This window comes from Stenella coeruleoalba (assembly GCF_951394435.1).
Source record: "Stenella coeruleoalba genome assembly, chromosome: 1".
Classification (NCBI taxonomy): Eukaryota; Metazoa; Chordata; class Mammalia; order Artiodactyla; family Delphinidae; genus Stenella; species Stenella coeruleoalba.
Window position 1 is genome coordinate 182091171 of NC_137169.1, and position 17752 is coordinate 182108922.

Below are 17752 nucleotides of genomic sequence, written 5' to 3' on the forward strand. Positions count from 1 at the left end.
AAGCCCTCCTGCCACAACTAAGGAGCAGGTGAGCTGCAACTAAGGAGCCCTAGAGCTGCAACTAAGGACCCTACCTGCTGCAACTAAAAGGAGCCCACATGCCACAACTAAGGAGCCCACGAGGCACAACTAAGGAGCCTGCCTGCTGCAACTAAGACCCAGTGCAACTAACTAAATAAATAAATATTAGCAAACCAAATTCAACAGTACATTAAAAAAACATACACCATGATCAAGTAGGATTTATCCCAAGGATGCAAGGGTGGTTTAACACCTGCAAATCAATCAACGTGATGTGTAACATTAACAGAATAAAGGTTGAAGGTCAATGGAATTCCAAATTGATGACTAGGGACAAAAAAAGTAGTGAGTAAAGGAAAATGAGAAGAAGCAGAGAGGGAGATAAAAAAATAAGAAGCCAAAGGAGAATGTAAGAAGGAGAGAAGGAGAAGAAGAGGGAGGGGGAGGGGAGGGAGAGGGAAAGGAGAGGAAGAGGAGAAGCTCTACGTGTAATAATAGCACCTGTGTGCACTGTAGTACTTACTAAGTTATAGGCACCAATCATATATTAACTCATTAAACTCTAACAACAATCCTATGTGATAGGTATTACTAATATCCCCATTTTAAAGATGGGTAAACTGTTAAGTTCCCTAAGATCACTGGATAAACTGTCAGAGATGGGATTTGACCTCAGGAGGAAGAGGGGGAGGAGGAGAAAAGGAAGTGCTATGTCATGCTGCTTTGATAACTGGTGAGAGATCAAGTTAGATAAAAATGGAAAGATGTCTACTAGATTTCATTAGTGACGACCAAAAACGCTTCAACAGAATGATAAGGAAACACACCATAGCGGAGAGGGTTGAAAAGCCAAAAACATCAAAGATATATACTTAAGAAGTCTCATGTAATACATAAAGCCGCTCCAAGCTAAGGCTCATTCTTCTAAAATTTAGCCAGGATCAGCTGACTTCCTTAAAAAAACTAGATGTTTCTAAACAGAAGAACATAACATTGGAGTCTTCAAAACTCTCTGAGGAGTTTCATTTGTTTACAACAAAACAAATTATTATTAATAATTACTTTTTAAGCTGCTTTGTTTTAAAACTTGCTTTCAGGGTCCATAAAAGTGCGTATTTAGAAATTTTGTTTTTTCAAGAGTATGGTTGCTAACAGAAAGCAATTTTGCAACATGCATCAAAAATTAAAATGTGATTATAGTTTGACCTAGCAATTACATTCCTAGGATTTTATCCTAAAGATATTATTAGATAAGTATGCAAAGATAGACGTTTAAGGATGTTTGTTACAGTTTTGTTTAACGGGAAACTCTGGAAACAACTTTAATGTCCATAAAAATTAAATATAAAATGGTTAAATAAATTATGATACATCAGAAAAATAAGCAGCCATTTAAAAGGCTAAGCAAGTTCTATGTGTAATAATAGCACCTGGGTGCACTGTAGTGCTTACTAAGTTACAGGCACCAACTGTATATTAACTCATTAAACCTGAACAACAACCTTATGGGATAGGTATTACTAACCTCCCCATTTTAAAGATGGAGAAACTGTAATTTACCTAAGATCACCAGATAAATTGTGTGAGATGGGATTTAAACTCAACCAGTCTGGCTCCAGCATCCATGCTTTTAACCACTACATGTGTGTAGTGACAAGGAAAGATATGCATAATATATTATTAAATGAAAAACAGTCTTGTTCAACAGCATTTTTTTAAAGAAAATAAATATGTTCATCCTTTCACATTGTTCTTCTAGATTTACCCACTACCTCCCCATCTTCTTATCTATAACCCTCAAAGCCATATTAAAACATATTTGTTTATACATACATTTATGTGTATATGCAGGTAGGTAATACACGCTTACATATTCAATAGACTAAAGCATGAGAGAAAGATTTTATACCCAATTTTTATTATGGTTACCTCTGGGGTAGGGTTATGAATGGACTTTTCTTTTTTTCTACTGGAGTATAGCTGATTTACAATGTTGCATTAGTTTCAGGTGTACAGCAAAGTGAATCAGTTGTACATATACATATATCTACTCTTTTTTTTAGATTCCTTTCCCTTATAGGTTATTATAGAATATTGAGTAGAGTTCCCTGTGCTATAGGGTAGGTCTTTATTAGTTACCTATTTTATATATAGTAGTGTGTGTATGTCAATCCCAGCACATGTAAGACACAAAATGAGCTTGGGGGTGGGGGAGAGAAAAACATTCTGTCATTTACTTCTTAATCATTGTTGGAAAGCAAAGAGCCTATTCTGATTGGAAATTTTCTCTGCCAACATGAAGTGGCTAAGATTAATTCTGACTGATCACCTCCAATCTATTATAATGTACTATGCTATGACTACTGAATGTTTCATATAATAAGTGAATTAGATTTTTAGGAATATATCCAACCTACCTAGTGGACACTGCCAACATCCTAAATGATTTAATGATGCTACCTACTAGAGCAAATCATTCTTTTAGCTCAATAGCTTTCCAGCTGCCTGGTAGACTGTTTCTAACCCAAAAGGAAGTAGCTCCCATTCAGAAAGTAGGTGTCTATAAACCATACTGAGCAACAGAGACATTTACCTATGTTTATGCTGTTTAAAATTATAAATTCAGCTTTGCCTTTTCTAAGCCAAAAGATTTTAGGCCACCTGGGGCCTTGGCTCCCTCAATAATCAACTGAGGGAGAGAATTAGATCATCTTCTCTAACACAGCTCATGATTCTCCTACAAATAACACATTTGATGTGTGCTAATGAGATAACCTACGTTAACACTTAGCACACAGTAAGTGCTCAAGTAATGTTATTTCCCTTTCTGATTCCCCTCAACACAAGAAATACAGAGAAATCTAAAGTCCCTCTGCAGCTATACTGAAAATTAGTTAGGCTGGGTTCATAAGCATTTTGAACTATCCCTAATTGTGTTATTCTGATATAAACAAGTTTATATTCTTTTATCTGATAGATTAGAAGCTAAAAGTTAGTCACTGTCAAATGTGTTTGGAGTATTCTTTTTCTAGGTGGGGCAATCAGATCAATTAAGTACACTTCAGTGCAGCCTATGTATGTACTGTCTCTATGTGAGGTCAGCTCCAGGATTCAAACAAGGAAGAGAGATAAATATAAACCTATAGTAATGGGAAAGCTCTCCTTTTTATTTTCTCTAACTAGACATTCTCCAAGATGATATTAGATGAGTATCCATGCATTGCTAGAGAAGATACAAAAGCCTTTCTGCCCAGTGGCCAGAGAATGTCCCCTGCACAGGCCATGTCTGGGTTAACATGGCCATAAATAAATGAAAACAATACAATCAAGCCCCCAAAACCTGTCAGCCAGGGGGATAATTTACCAGAAGAATAAATTATTAGGCTGACACGGAGTACAGGTCTGATATCCAGAGGCAAAGTCCTAGGTTACCCGCAAAAGACAGACTAAGCACGGGCTAAGAGCACTAGTAAAGGAAGGTCATTAAAAATGAGAAAAGGCATCTTGGGAAAGATGTAGTATCTGAAACAAAAAATTAGACATGATAGGAAAAATCAAAACCTTGTTGGACTTCCTTATACTTACTTTATGGTTTAATATTGTTTTTAGTCTTAATTATGTAATACTTTCACTGCTTAGGCAGTCTAAAAGTCTTATTCCAGCCCTCTGCAGAAAGCATCTTTTGGATTTGATTTGTTTTAATGACAAGAAAAAAAAATGAGGTGGAGATCCATGATTTCATTGAAAGATATACGCAAAGACGCTTGTTACTTTATTGAAAATATTTTCCTTAACTTCTAAAGTAACTTTGTCATATGAACTGTTCATATCTAAACTCAAAATGATTTAATGAAAAGTCTGAAGTACAGTTTACGAACTTCATAAAAAACAAATGCTTAACAGAACAAGAGATGAGGCGCAGCAGCCCACATCTTGAGTTGCATAGGGCCTATATTATGTGATGCCTTTGTTTAGAATCAAGGTATTTAATGGTTAAGTATGGAACCTTTCCTAAAATATCAGGAGCTTCTCTGAAGATTCAGATTATTATCTTTTGGGAAATCTGGAAGAATTATAGGGAATCTAGTAACAAATTCTGAATTACTTCATCAATATAATAGTAATCACAATAATGACAGCTACCATTTATTAGGCGATACAATTTTCCAGACATTATGTTAAGAGAATTTTATGTATCATATCATTTAGCAATCCTATAAATTCGTTTTCATTATTATCTCAAAATTCAGGGTCTGAGTAATTTGCCCAAAGTCATACACTAGAGCTGATATTAGAACCAAATCTGTCTGAGTCCGGTGTCTGCAGTTTTAACCATTACATTTTACTGGGAAAAGGGTGAGCTTGCATCTTTTTATAAGCAAGGCAATTATCACCTTCAATAACAGAACTTCATCTTTAACTGAAGGACAAAAACCAACCAGGTTATTTTCATCAACTCTGCAGCAAATGTCTTGCTGTTTCCACACTTTTAAAGCTGCACTGATATGTTGATATAAAACCCAACAAGGTAATTATAATTGAATTCTAACATGTCTTATAAATTTCTAGCTATCAGAGAAAGAACTGCAAATTGAAATGTAGCAGTTTCTTTTTTAGTCAGTGTATTACAGAAGCATTCTAATAATTCAATTATATGTTTAGGCACCTTTAGGGATGTTATTATCATAAGTATTTTAAGAAGAAAGCTGGCATTATTTTGACAGAAAACAGGTTTTCTTCTCATATCATACAACTTGAATGAATGGAAATATTTTTACCTTACTAGAAAAAGTGCTGTGATAGCAAGATTAAATGGAATATAAGAAAACCAAACTTGAAATAAACAACAACAAAAAAGGATGGGGGAAGGAGAGAGGATCAGAGTTCCTCAGAGAAGTCGTTTTTTTTTCTTTTTTTCAAGAATCTAGCATGAGGCAAAGGCTGTAAACTGAATGATGCCCAGTTCCAAGGGCAGAGAGGTAAGACAGTTCAGTAACTTAAACATAAAAACAGACTTACCTTTAGGAGAGCCAAGGCTACATGAAAGATTATGTTCAAACCCTGAAATAGAAAAAGAGAGTCAAAATCAATACTGTCACATCTATCACGATTTTATTAAGTATTTTCCCAAGACTTCTGTATATCATTAATAAAATCTGTTTTCATTTTCACATACAATAATAATTAAACATGAGATTTCTAAAGGTATTTTTTCTTCTATGAGAGGCTTATTATAAATTTTAGGTGCTATCTAATTAATGCTCACATAAAATTATTGTTTTTACGACAAATTGGCTCAGGGCTTGCAAAAGTCAAGTTCCTTGATCAAAATGGCAGTGACACCAAAGTCTAAAATTATTAATTGAAATTTGTTAAGTCTTATCTGTGTGATGTGGTTAAACTGCCAGTGGCGAACAAAACAAAACAAAGAAAAATAGTGTTGCTGATAACTGGGACAGATTGTAAGCATCACACTGGATTTCCCCTACTGTTCTTATTGTGTTGTTTGTTTTAGTGCTTGCTTTCAAGTAGTATGTGTACAGCTAGAGGTGGTAATTAGTGGCTATTTGCTAGACTCCCTTGTTCCTTTTTTCCTGAAAACCAGAGCAATATTTCTTCATGAATAAAGAAATTAAATAGTTTGTTAAGAAGCCGTACTGGGGCTGAATTTTGACTCTGAGTTCAGCCCAATGACTCTGAAGAAATGTTGAGATATTAAAGTCAAGAGACAGGAATCTTAAATGCTCAAGATGACAGAGTCAGAAACAAAGTTTCCACAGAATACGCAGTTTCCTTGTCATGCAAGTCATCATACATGAGAAGAAAGACCTTTCAAATTTGAGCTGACATCTCCCATAAGTCCAGGGTCTATTTGATGTGCCCTCTTCAGCTTGGTCACAAATATAATCTATCTACCTTCTGGATATAGAGCTGTACCAGATGTGTTATGCAAAGAACCTTTAATAAACCATCCTTTTACTGTCTCCAAAATCAGAAGCAAGAATTAGGACTAGGTAATTGATGCCGAAAACTCGGCTTCTGTGCACCAGTGCCGAATTGAATCTCAGAGACAGAGTTTTCGGTGAAGTAGAAAACAATAGTTTTTTTGCTTTGCCAGGCAAAGGGGGACACAGCGGGCTCCTGCCCTGAAAAACTGTGTGTCCCAACTGGGAGGATTTGGTGACTTTTACAGCAACAGTTCAAGGGTGGGGTTGCTGATAAGATTAGGGTGTGTGAAAGGCCTACACTCCTTTAATCTGGTCTCAGGTAATCTCTTGATGGGCTTCTCTGGTTTCTTTAATCTGGCCTCAGGTGGCCTTCTCTGGTGCTCCTCCCTTGTCTCTGAATCCTCTCCCTTCTCTGATTAGCAACTGTTGGAATCTGCCTTTGGGGACTCAGGAAGGTCACAGAGGCTGGAGTCTGTTCCCTGCAAATAAGGAACATGGGACGCAGAAAGGTTTCCGTGCCCGGGAGCCCCAGAGGGTCCTGCTCAGTTTCATAATTAGAGTGCATTCCTGTTATAATATGCTAATCTTTCATATTCAACTACCAAACATATGACATAATAGTAAGAAGGGATGAATGATAAACACAAAATCTTTGGTTGAAGGTTTTGGGTGTACTCAGTTAATTCTTTAAGAATCAGAAAGCAGTAGGAAGTATAATCAGGCCAGGAGACAAAATCAAATTGACAGAGTGCATCACCACTCCAAGCAAGGATTCTACACTGGTTTTGATCACAATTAGAGAAAAAAAGGAGACCACGATCATAATCAAAAGAACAAGGGTTACAATTAAGCAGAATTTGCTTTCCTCATCTAAATTTGGGTCCTCACCCGCTAGCTGCTGCCCACCTGTAGGCCCTGCTACACATATCCTCCAGCCCCATGTCACAGCGGCTAGGCATAGTGAATCCTCACAACCTGAGTGCCGATCAAGCCGCCATCAGGACTAAATCCACAGTGTCTCTGGCTCTTGTTTTTCTAGTCACTGCTGGCAATGTAAACATTTCCTGTCTCTTGTTCTCTAATCCTCAAAATGCTCTGGTCCTGGGGCTTTCCTGGTGGCGCAATGGTTGAGAGTCCGCCTGCCGATGCAGGTGACACAGGTTTGTGCCCCGGTCCGGAAAGATCCCACATGCTGCGGAGCGGCTGGGCCCGTGAGCCATGGCCGCTGAGACTGCGCGTCCAGAGCCTGTGCTCCGCAACGGGAGAGGCCACAGCAGTGAGAGGCCCACGTACTGCAAAAAAAAAAAAATGCTCTGGTCCTTTCTCCTAAACCAGTCTCCTACTCTTCCCTCTCCTTCCCAAACCCCTGCAGGGTATTCCACTCCAGAGTACAACCAACTCTGCTATGTTCTCAACCTCCCTGCCAAACATTTCCCCTGCCTGCTTGCTTTCACAGGAAGAGTGAAATCTCAGTGATCCACATAACAACCTGTATTATGATTCCCATTTTTCAGCATATGAACTTGACTAGTCTAAGGTTATATATGCATTTAGTAGTAGCAGGCTAGGATCATTTGCCAAGCCTCCTAATGTGTAGTTTAAGGGCATTTTCACCACACAGTGCTGGCGTAATGTACTTAATAAGGGCTTATATGATGACCAAATGAATGAACTATACTAGCTATTCCCAAATTTTCTGGGATTTATTCTTTTCCATATGGACCTAACTAGACCAATTTGTAGAATCACCATCAAATGACAGTAAGAAACCTTGTTTTTCAATGATCTCAAAGTCAAACTGTTGAACAACTGAGCTATGGAAAACACAAACAAGAACCTGGAGAAAAAAAAAAAATCTTTAGATAGCAAAATAGCTCTCACTAATACCAGGAAAAAAATTTATTCAATTTTAATTTCATTTACACTTAGAATTAGTTTGGTAATACGATTTTATAGTTTACAGATATCAGAAGCAGCAAAGTAAAAGACAAAGTATGTGGTAGATAGGGTTAGGGGCAGAGACTGTTGAGACAGTTGCCAGAATCAAAATATTAGATCTGATAGAAACAGAAGATAAACTTTAAAAAAAATGTGTAGCTGTCCGGGCTCATTTAGTGGAGCCAATAGCCCTTCAATAGTTAACATTAGTTCACTGTGATAATCTCAGCAATGTTAACGAACGCTTACATTATATTTGAAACATCGTGCTTAAGGGAGCATAGTCTGTGTTTTAAATAAAAAGTAGATTTTCTTTAAGTTTGGGAAGCTAACGAGGTAACTTTCAGTCATCAGAAAATTTTATATATGTAAACTCTTTAAATAAGTTCATAATAATAAAGTATTATTGCACCTGCTTACATGAAACCCTAGATATTATCCACAAAAATGAAGAAAAGTAAAGACTTCATAAGCCTTCAACTGAAGTAGAATAGTGTGGCCAGACTGTGCAAACGAAGGTATTTTTAGACCTCTAAGTTGTTGGAAATCAGGAAAAACTTGCTATTCTACCCAGTGCTTTACTTCACTACAAAATGTATCCTGATTTCCTAAGAAGAGAATAAAAAAGGCAACTTTAGTCAGATATTTAAAAATATCTATTTTTCTCTTTTAAATAAGACTTATTCCCATTTAGGGATACAATGAGAGGTATCACTAAATTACAGTAACCTTCCTCAGGCCAACATTTGGGCACTACAAATAGGTTGCTTTTTTTTTTTTTAAATAAATTTACTTATTTATTTATATATTTATTTATGGCTGCATTAGGTCTTCGTTGCTACGCGTGGGCTTTCTCTAGTTGCAGCAAGCTGGGGCTACTCTTTGTTGCGGTGCACAGGCTTCTCATTGCGGTGGCTTCCCTTGTTGCAGAGCAGGGGCTCTAGGCGCATGGGCTTCAGTAGCTGCAGCCCGCAGGCTCACTGGTTGTGGCTCGCAGGCTCTAGAGTGCAGGTTCAGTAGCTGTGGCGCACGGGCTTAGCTGCTCCACAGCATGTGGGATCTTCCCAGACCAGGGCTTGAACCCCTGTCCCCCGCACTGGCAGGCGGATTCTTAACCACTGTGCCACCAGGGAAGTTCCAATAGGTTGTTTTTAAGATGACAATGTCAATGCAAGCTTTGGTCCTCAGCCTGCTAGTCAACAATGAAGTAAATTAAAAGCGAACCACCTTTCACTCTCCCAAGCCACCATATGAACTAAATCCCCCATTATTTTGTTGTCCACCTACTTTTACATGGTCCAACTTTTGCCTAATTGAGCTGAGATATATTTTTAAAAGAAAAAAATTGTTATATATTTTCAAGGTGCTTCCCTCTTCAGGAATATGTAATTTGTAGCAATTTGATTGTTACTGAGGGGTAAATAAGTGTTCCTAATAGGATTGAAAGGGTTAAAGCATTTGCAGAATTATTAAGAGTAAAAACAACAAGTAAATACATTGTTATGGCTACTTATTTATAGTGCAAAGTCTAACTCCAAGTGCAAGATAATAAATGAGTCAACATCCACTGAATATTTTCTATGTGCCAAGATCTAAATTAATTACACCAAAAACATGTCCTTACTTAATCCCACGACAACCTGAAATTCCATTTTACCCACAAGAAAATTAAGATTTAGAGAAGTCAAATTAAATTTCCCAAGGTCACACAGCTATTAAGTGGATTTAAACTTACACAGTATAACTCTAGAACTCATATTCTTAACTGCTAAGTTAGAGAAGATGGCTCAAGGAATAAATGAATGAATGAATGAATGAATCACTTAGTTGGGTATTATTTAATGCGGCCTCTAATTCCTAAAGGATTAAAGTGATTCTTCCCATTTAAAGGCAAGTACATTTTGAGAGCAGGGAGGAGAAAGATAACAAATAGGTGACTTCTACCAAAACCAAATTTTATTATTTGTCTCCATATTGAAAACAGACAAAAATTAGCTGACTGCTTGCAGGATGTGAAGCAATAGAAACTCAGCTTGCCGTGAAAAGAAAGGGTCACCACCTTCCTCCAGTGACAACAGACTGAGATCAGCCTTGTGTGTGTGAAGGAGTAGTTCCTTAACTGATTGCGAAGCTGCTGTTTCAAAATTCAGTCACAGCCTGGCAAAACCTTCACTTTGAAGAACACCTACAAGTAATTGCCCCAAATTAAATAATTGCTCCAAAGTGCAGATCATCGTGTTCCTGGGTAGGCCAACAACTGAGCACCCACAATCTTGCATAAAGGAAGGCTGACAGCAGAGCACTCACTGAAACAAAGACACTGAACATTTTGGCTCTGATGAGCAGGCAATCGTGGGCTCACAGGGGGCTGACAGATTGCGTGAGAAGCTGTCAAAAACTGCACTGACAGCACTGAGAACAAATGCTGAAAAGGTAGTGTCAAAAAGTGCCAGAAGTGCTTCAGCACCTGGGTCCTTAGGGATCAAAATAAGAGGGAAATAAGTACTATGTGGAAATGGAAATCCAAACAACAAGGCAGTGAATAATTATCAAACCAGGTAAATGGAGCAGGCTCGCAGGCAAATACAACTAAAGCTAGAGGAAATAGGTGCTGCCCTTTCTGGCCCATCCAACAATGGGACACGTCACCCGAGGAAGGGGCAATGAATAAATGAGACAGCATATAAAAAGCATATCAAATGAATTGAGCACTTGCTAAGTATTCAGTAAATGCTAGTGATTATTATTAGGTTCACATATTTATTGTCTGCCACATCTTACATTTTCTATGTATATTTTTTCACTAATTCTCTCAGTAACTCTATGGCATATGTGTTACTGCCACCATTTTAGAAATGAGGAAACTGAGGTTAGGAGACATCACACTGTTAGTAAATGGTAAAGACAAGACTAGAATTTATGTATGTCTGACCCCCCAAAAAAACAAAACCATGCCTTCTTTCACTGATTCCACCTCTACTGCAAAGTCAGGCAGATTTTGGTGAGATATCTGTTATGAATTAAAGACAGTCATAATTCTTGGACACTTCTCCCATTGAGAGGTGGGGTCTTGATCCTCTCCTCTTGAATCTGGGAAGACTGTGCTACTGCTTTGACCAACAGAATATGGTAGAAGTGAAGCTATGCCAGTACTCTGGGCCCAGGTCTCATAAGAGACTGACAGCTTCCACGTCCTATCTCATGGAGCGCTTGCTCTTGGAAGCCAGCCACTATGTAAGAAGTACAATTACACTTAGACTCCCATGCTCTAAGAGGCCAAAAAAAGAAGAAGGGACCTGCAGGACAAGATGCCATGCACAGAAGGAGAGGCAAGGATCACCCAGATGCCAGATATGTGAGTGAAGATGTCATCTTGAAAGTGAATCCTCCAGCCTCAGGTGCCCCAGCAGATGCCATGTAGATCAGAGATGAAGCACATTAGCTAAATTCTTCTCAAATTCCTGACTTATGAAATTGTCAACAAAATAAATGGCTATTTAAAATTTTTAAACCCCTTTCATTTTGAAATAATTTCAGGTTTAGAAAAAATTTGCAAAAATAGGACCAAGAGTTTCTGCATACCCTTCACCTGGCTTTATCAGATGTTAACATCTTACATAACCACAGTATAACTATCAAAACCAAGAAAATAATATTCAAATTTTGTCAAATGTCCCACGAATGTCTTTTTTCTGGTCCAGGATCCAATAGTTGTCATGTCTCCTTAGTCTTTCATCTGGGACGGTATTCAGTCTTTGTCTTCCACAAACTTGACACTTTTTTAAAGAGTACTGGCCAGTTATTTTGTAGAATGTCCCTCAATTTGATTTTTCTGATGTTTCCTTATGATTAAACTTAGATTATGTATTCTTGGCACATATACCACAGAAGCAATATTGTGTCAGCGCATCACATCAGGAGGCTACATAATATCACTATGTCTTGCTCTAAGATCATTGTTTTAAAGCCACTCAGGTTTGATGTAGTTTGTTATGCACATCAGGTAACCTGAGAAGAAACCCTTCAACTTCTCTTTGCTAAATTTCTTACTTCTGTGATCTATAAAGTAATGCATTTTTTTTCCACAGAAAAAAGAGAGTGACAGATAATTACCATGCAAATATAAAGAAGTAAATACTGGCTGCTCTTAAATATAGTTCCTATAACAAGAATGCTGTAAATGTCAGCCAAAATGTATTTTACTTTATTCTGTGTTTCTCGTATTGTAAGCACTTTACAAGTTCAGTTTTTTAGGATGACTAAATGATGGACTTTGATGGAGTAATAAGTAAAATGATGTGATGTTTTGGCTTTTGGTTTGTTTCTGGATTTCCACTAGAGGTCAGGATTGTAGCACTGAAAACCAAGAAGGAGCTTTTAAAAAAAGATTTCAGGGACTTTCACAGCAGCCTTGAATACAAATTCACTGTAAGTCCTAATGTTTCAAAACCCTCAGGGATAAGTCCTCCCTTATGTCTACTACTAATTCACTAATATATTATAAAATCTAACAAAACTTGGATGATTCCCACCCTTCCTTTCCCCCAGTTGTATTATATATTGTCCATTTTTGTTATAGAATCATTTGTTAATTTTTCATAAGTAGAGTGGTGAAGAAGAGTTCAAGAATGGAGAGGGATGAAAAGTGAATGTAACATGAATGCATCTGTCTGGTTGTGGGTGATTATCTTTGCTTGACTTGGATTTGTTTTTTGAGTGAAGTACTGAAAACAGGTATATCAATAAAGTCTGAGTCCTTAATTATGAGTGACTCTGGGAAGAATTCTTAGAGGTTAGTGTCATCTGAATTAAATAAACCTTTCAGAAGCAAGGCATATAAAATAGGAGAAAAAAATTAAATTATAGCTTTTGACAAGTGTTCGTGAAATCTGTGTACCAGGCATTCTGAGAACTGCTTAGCATATACAAGCACTTGTATGTTTACAAGGATGGGTAAATCATCCCTCTACCAAGGGACTTCCAGACTAGGATAGGAGATAAAAATGTAAACAGACAACATATCACCCCTGGGTAAAAAGGAGAGGTGTAACCTGGAAAGCACTTTGTAGTTCCTATAAAGATGTCCTACTGGCAATGAACACTGGCAATCACCTTTCTGGTTCTCCTCAAATCCCCTCAAGTCATGATGTGCCTTGGATTACGCTGTCCTCTAGCTACAGTTATCAGTCAGTGATCCCAGGCTGCAGGGGTGTTTTTTTTTGTTTTTTGGGTTTGTTTTTTTTTCAGAACGTGGGCCTCTCACTGTTGTGGCCTCTCCCATTGCGGAGCACAGGCTCCAGACGCACAGGCTCAGCGGCCATGGCTCACGGGCCCAGCCGCTCCACGGCATGAGGGATCTTCCCAGACCGGGGCACAAACCCGTGTACCCTGCATCGGCAGGCGGACTCTCAACCACTGTGCCACCAGGGAAGCCCCTGCAGGGATGTTTTTGATTCCCTTCATAAGGACAAAGTACTCTCACCAATTCCTAACTACCAGCTGATCTTGATTCTCTCCTTCCTCCAATCTCCTGCTAGAGTTTCCCTTGACCCAACTCACCCAGAAGCCAGAAGGTATAGGAACTCTGTTAGAGTTCTTGTACCTCACCCCCACCTTTCTTTTAAAATAAAAAAAATGAGAGATGAGAGAGATGTAGATGTATGAGAGATGTGGAAGCTGAAACAAGTTGCTGAAGGTTCATTAATTCACCCAAGATCACACACAAATGTTTGAAGCTGGGATTCAAGACAGGCAGTCTGTCTCCAGAGATAAGTGTTTGAAATGACCATGGTACACTATACATTTTCCTCAAATTTGAAGCTATTAATTTAAAGTCAGAATAAGATTATTTTAAAGGTTAGCTGAATTAACAATGTAGATATTTTAATACTGCATCTTCAGACTAAACATGGCTCCAGAAGACCATTAGCTAAGAGATACATGAGAGTGTATCAATTTATCATTACAAGGTATATATTAATACATCAACTTGAGCGGCATTAAATATATGCTTGTGAGACAATAGAAAATACACATTGGCCTCTGCCCGGGTTGTTGGCACAGAGCTCCAGAAACCCTTGTAATTTCCAAAGTGATAAGAACACTCAGAGCATCTCTGTTCGAATATTTCGTCTTTGACACTAGTTCCTGACACAGAGCTCTCGGAAGCTTTGTAATTTCCTGGGTGACAGGAGTGTCTTTTGTTCTAGTGAAGCAAGAACTGTGGGTGGATTCCTGGATGGCTCCTGGATGAGGGCTGGTCTCTGAAAGATCAAGCCATGATTAGAAGCTTGGAATTTCCGGACCTGGCCCACACTCTCTTGAGAAGGGAGAAGGGTTGAAAATGAAGTTAATGATCAACCAAGCCTGTGTTATGAAGCCTCCATAAAAATCCCAATAGTATGGGATTTGGAGAGCTCCTAGGTTGGCGAACACATCCACACGGGGAGAGTAATGTACCCCAGACTCCACGGGGACAAAAGCTTCTGGGCTTGGGACACTCCCAAACCTTGTCTTATGTATCTCTTCATCTGGCTATTCATCTGTATCCTTTATCATATCCTTTAATAAACTGGGAAAGGTAAGTGAATGTTTCCCTGAGCTCTATGAGCCCCTCTAGCTAATTAACTGAACTTGGGGAGGGGGTCATGAGAACCTCTGATTTGTAGCCAAAATGCACAGAATTGTGGGTAACCTGGGAACCTATCACTTGCAACTGGCATCTGAAGTAGGGTGGGAGCACGGTGCTGTGGGACTGAGCCTTTAACCTGTGGGATCTGACACTATATCCAGGTAGACAGTGTTGGAATTGAGTTAAATTGTAGGGCACCCAGCTGGTGTTGCAGAGAACTGCTTGGTGTGGGGAAAAACATCCACACATTTGGAGACTAAAAGCGTCAGAAGTGACGTGTTCTGTGTGAGTGTGCTAGGAGTATGAGAGCAAAGGAGACACACAGAGAAGAAACACAGGAGATAACACTGAACTGAGATTTTCCCCTACAGCAGGAGGGAAAAGCAGGTCTTTTCCCTTTACGGTGCTAAACCAGGGAATCCCAACCGGAAGATTTAGACCTACCGGTAAACTACAAGGTCTTCCTTGATAACTCTCTCAGTAGGCTGCTACCGTGTCATGTACCATCATGCACGATGTCAAGAGGGAATGGCACTTTCCCCCCTGATGCTTGTAGGGATTTCACTGGTGGTACCCACTCCCCCCAAATCCCACCCTCCTTAGTCATCTCATAGCTTTGGGGAAACGAAAAACAGGTTCTTCTCAAGGAATTCCCCCATATTAGACCATGCCCTGAACCTCTGGACCTTACTGTATGGTGTTTTTCTCTACCTGGAACATTCTTCCCTCTTCTCTTAGTTACTGTTCCCCTTGTCTAGGTCTGGGATTAGACACTAATTCCTCTGGGAGGCTTTTTGGCTTTTCATTGCTGGGTTAGGTACTCCTCAGTAGTGATCTTTAAAAGCACCTATGTTCTCCATATCACAGCACTCATTCTACTGCTATGTAACTACTCATTTACCGGTCTCTATCTCCCTGTAAGTTACATGAGGGCAGAACCCTGCCTGTGTCTTTACTGGTATATTTCCATCTCTTGGGACACTACCTGGAACAGAGTAGGTGCTCAGAATTAGTTGAATGAATTGATGAAATGAATAGGGTTGTTAGGATCAAGGAAAAAAACCTTGAATGAGAATTAAAATTCATGAAATGTTCTTCAAACTAATTTGTTTCCACAATTTCTTGATATTAACTACATACTTTTTTTTTTGGTTGTTGAGCCTCCTTTTCAGGTTATTTGGAAAGATAAACATGTTATGCTCAGTTCCTTTTTAAATGTAAAAATTGAGCTCCTGGAGAGTAACACTAAAATACATACATGTTATCTTTCATCTTTTTCTGTCCCAGAAGGTTCATTACTTCTTTCCAAATCTGAAAACTAGGTTATAGTGCATCAGGAAAAACAAACCAATTACACATTAATCACGGTCTTCAGAGATAAAAAGGAACTGATATTTTAAGTACTCTCAAAGCAGAATCATACCAAAAAACAAAACTCAAGAATTTTCAGTCAAATATACAGTTGAGAGGATTTAAAAACCTCAAGAAATTGTATGTAGGGGCTTCCCTGGTGGCACAGTGGTTAAGAAGCCACCTGCCAATGCAGGGGACACGGGTTCGAGCCCTGGTCCGGGAAGATCCCACATGCCGCAGAGCAACTAAGCCCGTGCACCACAACTACTGAGCCTGCGCTCTAGAGCCCGTGAGCCACAACTACTGAGCCCACATGCCACAACTACTGAAGCCCACATGCCTAGAGCCTGTGCTCCGCAACAAGAGAAGCCACTGCAACAAGAAGCCCACGCACCGCAATGAAGAGTAGCCCGTGCTCGCCGCAACTAGAGAAAGCCCGTGCACAGCAACAAAGACATAACACGGCCAAAAATAAAAATAAATAAAATTTTAAAAAAGTAACAGCTGTTAACGTTAAAAAAGAAGAAATTGTATGTAATTTTGCTTGGCTGATGAATCCAGTGAATGGCTGCACCTAGACTAACACACCACGGAAGGTCCTGCATAGTTAATTCTTACCCCTCCATGGCTGAAGTCTTGAGGTTTGTGTCATGGTGGGAAACCATTAGTGAGTGTATTCATCTTTGTAGACCCCTTCTCCTTCTCTGTCCTCACTCAGTATATGGGTAAATGTTGGTGAAGCTTAAACACTAGGGACAGTAGACGTAGAAGAGATACAGGAGGAAAGCACTGAAAACGAGTCTGAAAACTTAAACCAGGTAAACAACTCCACTGTTGCCCACCATGTCTCTGTCAAGGTATAAGAAGAATATTACTAATTACAGGAATTTACAAAATTTTAAAAATCTCCAGATGGGGCAGCTCCATCTTTCTCTCCACTGCCTGGCCCCTACCACCCAGAGCCACTAGCAGCCTGGTCTGAATAAAAATGCAGTGCAAACTTTAAAAATCAGAATGATATACCCTGGGGATAACCAAGGAGCCCAAATTTCTTTCTGCCTCTGAGATAGACGTAGCTTCTTTCTGCCAACAACCACACAGGACTTAGTACCAAACTGAACACACCACTTTACAGAAGCCATTCCATGGTAAACCTTAATTGCTACCATCTCATATAGGCTTTACTGAAAAGAACTTCTGAGTACACTGTCTCATTCAACTGTAACAATATCTGTTCATAGACAAGCTGATAGTAATACCTCCATTTTACAAAGGAAGCTCAAATATGCTAGGTGATTTATTTTAATTCACAGAATTAGAACTGGAATGGCAAGCTTCCTGACTCTAATCCAGTTCTTTGTCATTAGATGAGTGGTTCTCAGTCCAGGCTTTTTATTAGAATCACCTGGGATGCTTTTATAACACACAAATGCAGGAGTTCCACCTCAGATCAAAGAAATAAAAAATCTCGAGGGTACAGCTTGGCCGCTTGTATTTTTAAGAATTTTCCAAGAGCCTCTAATTTGAATTCAGACTGAGAGCGGAGCATTACCTAATGCAAGCCAACTGCTCATTAGAATCACCTAGGGAGCTTTCCTAACACCCCAAGGTCTAATTTTATTGATCTGGGTGGGGCCAGGTGATTATAATATGCAGCCAGGTGTGGGAATCACCACACAATGCCTCTAACAAGCACATCTTAAAACTCAAAGTCTGCTTTTGGCTATTTCATAATATTTTAAATGTTTCTAAAGGTCACATGTGGAACGTTCTTAAAGTCAAACATCGAAATTAAATGTCACTAAAAATACTGTGAGTTGCATTACAGCATTATTTAATTAAAACGTAGGGAATCTAGCTG

At 39.0% G+C, this 17752-nt stretch overlaps 1 protein-coding gene across 9 annotated transcripts in view; it reads right to left on the bottom strand.

Annotated features, from left to right (window-relative positions):
• RABGAP1L (RAB GTPase activating protein 1 like) overlaps nt 1–17752 on the bottom strand; it is a 797484-nt gene that overhangs the window by 183601 nt on the left and 596131 nt on the right. For all 9 annotated transcript variants that reach the window (XM_079939730.1, XM_079939723.1, XM_079939729.1 and 6 more), the window contains one exon: nt 5041–5082. In XM_079939730.1, the coding sequence (XP_079795856.1) occupies nt 5041–5082 (42 nt within the window). The remainder of the gene's footprint in view (nt 1–5040; nt 5083–17752) is intronic.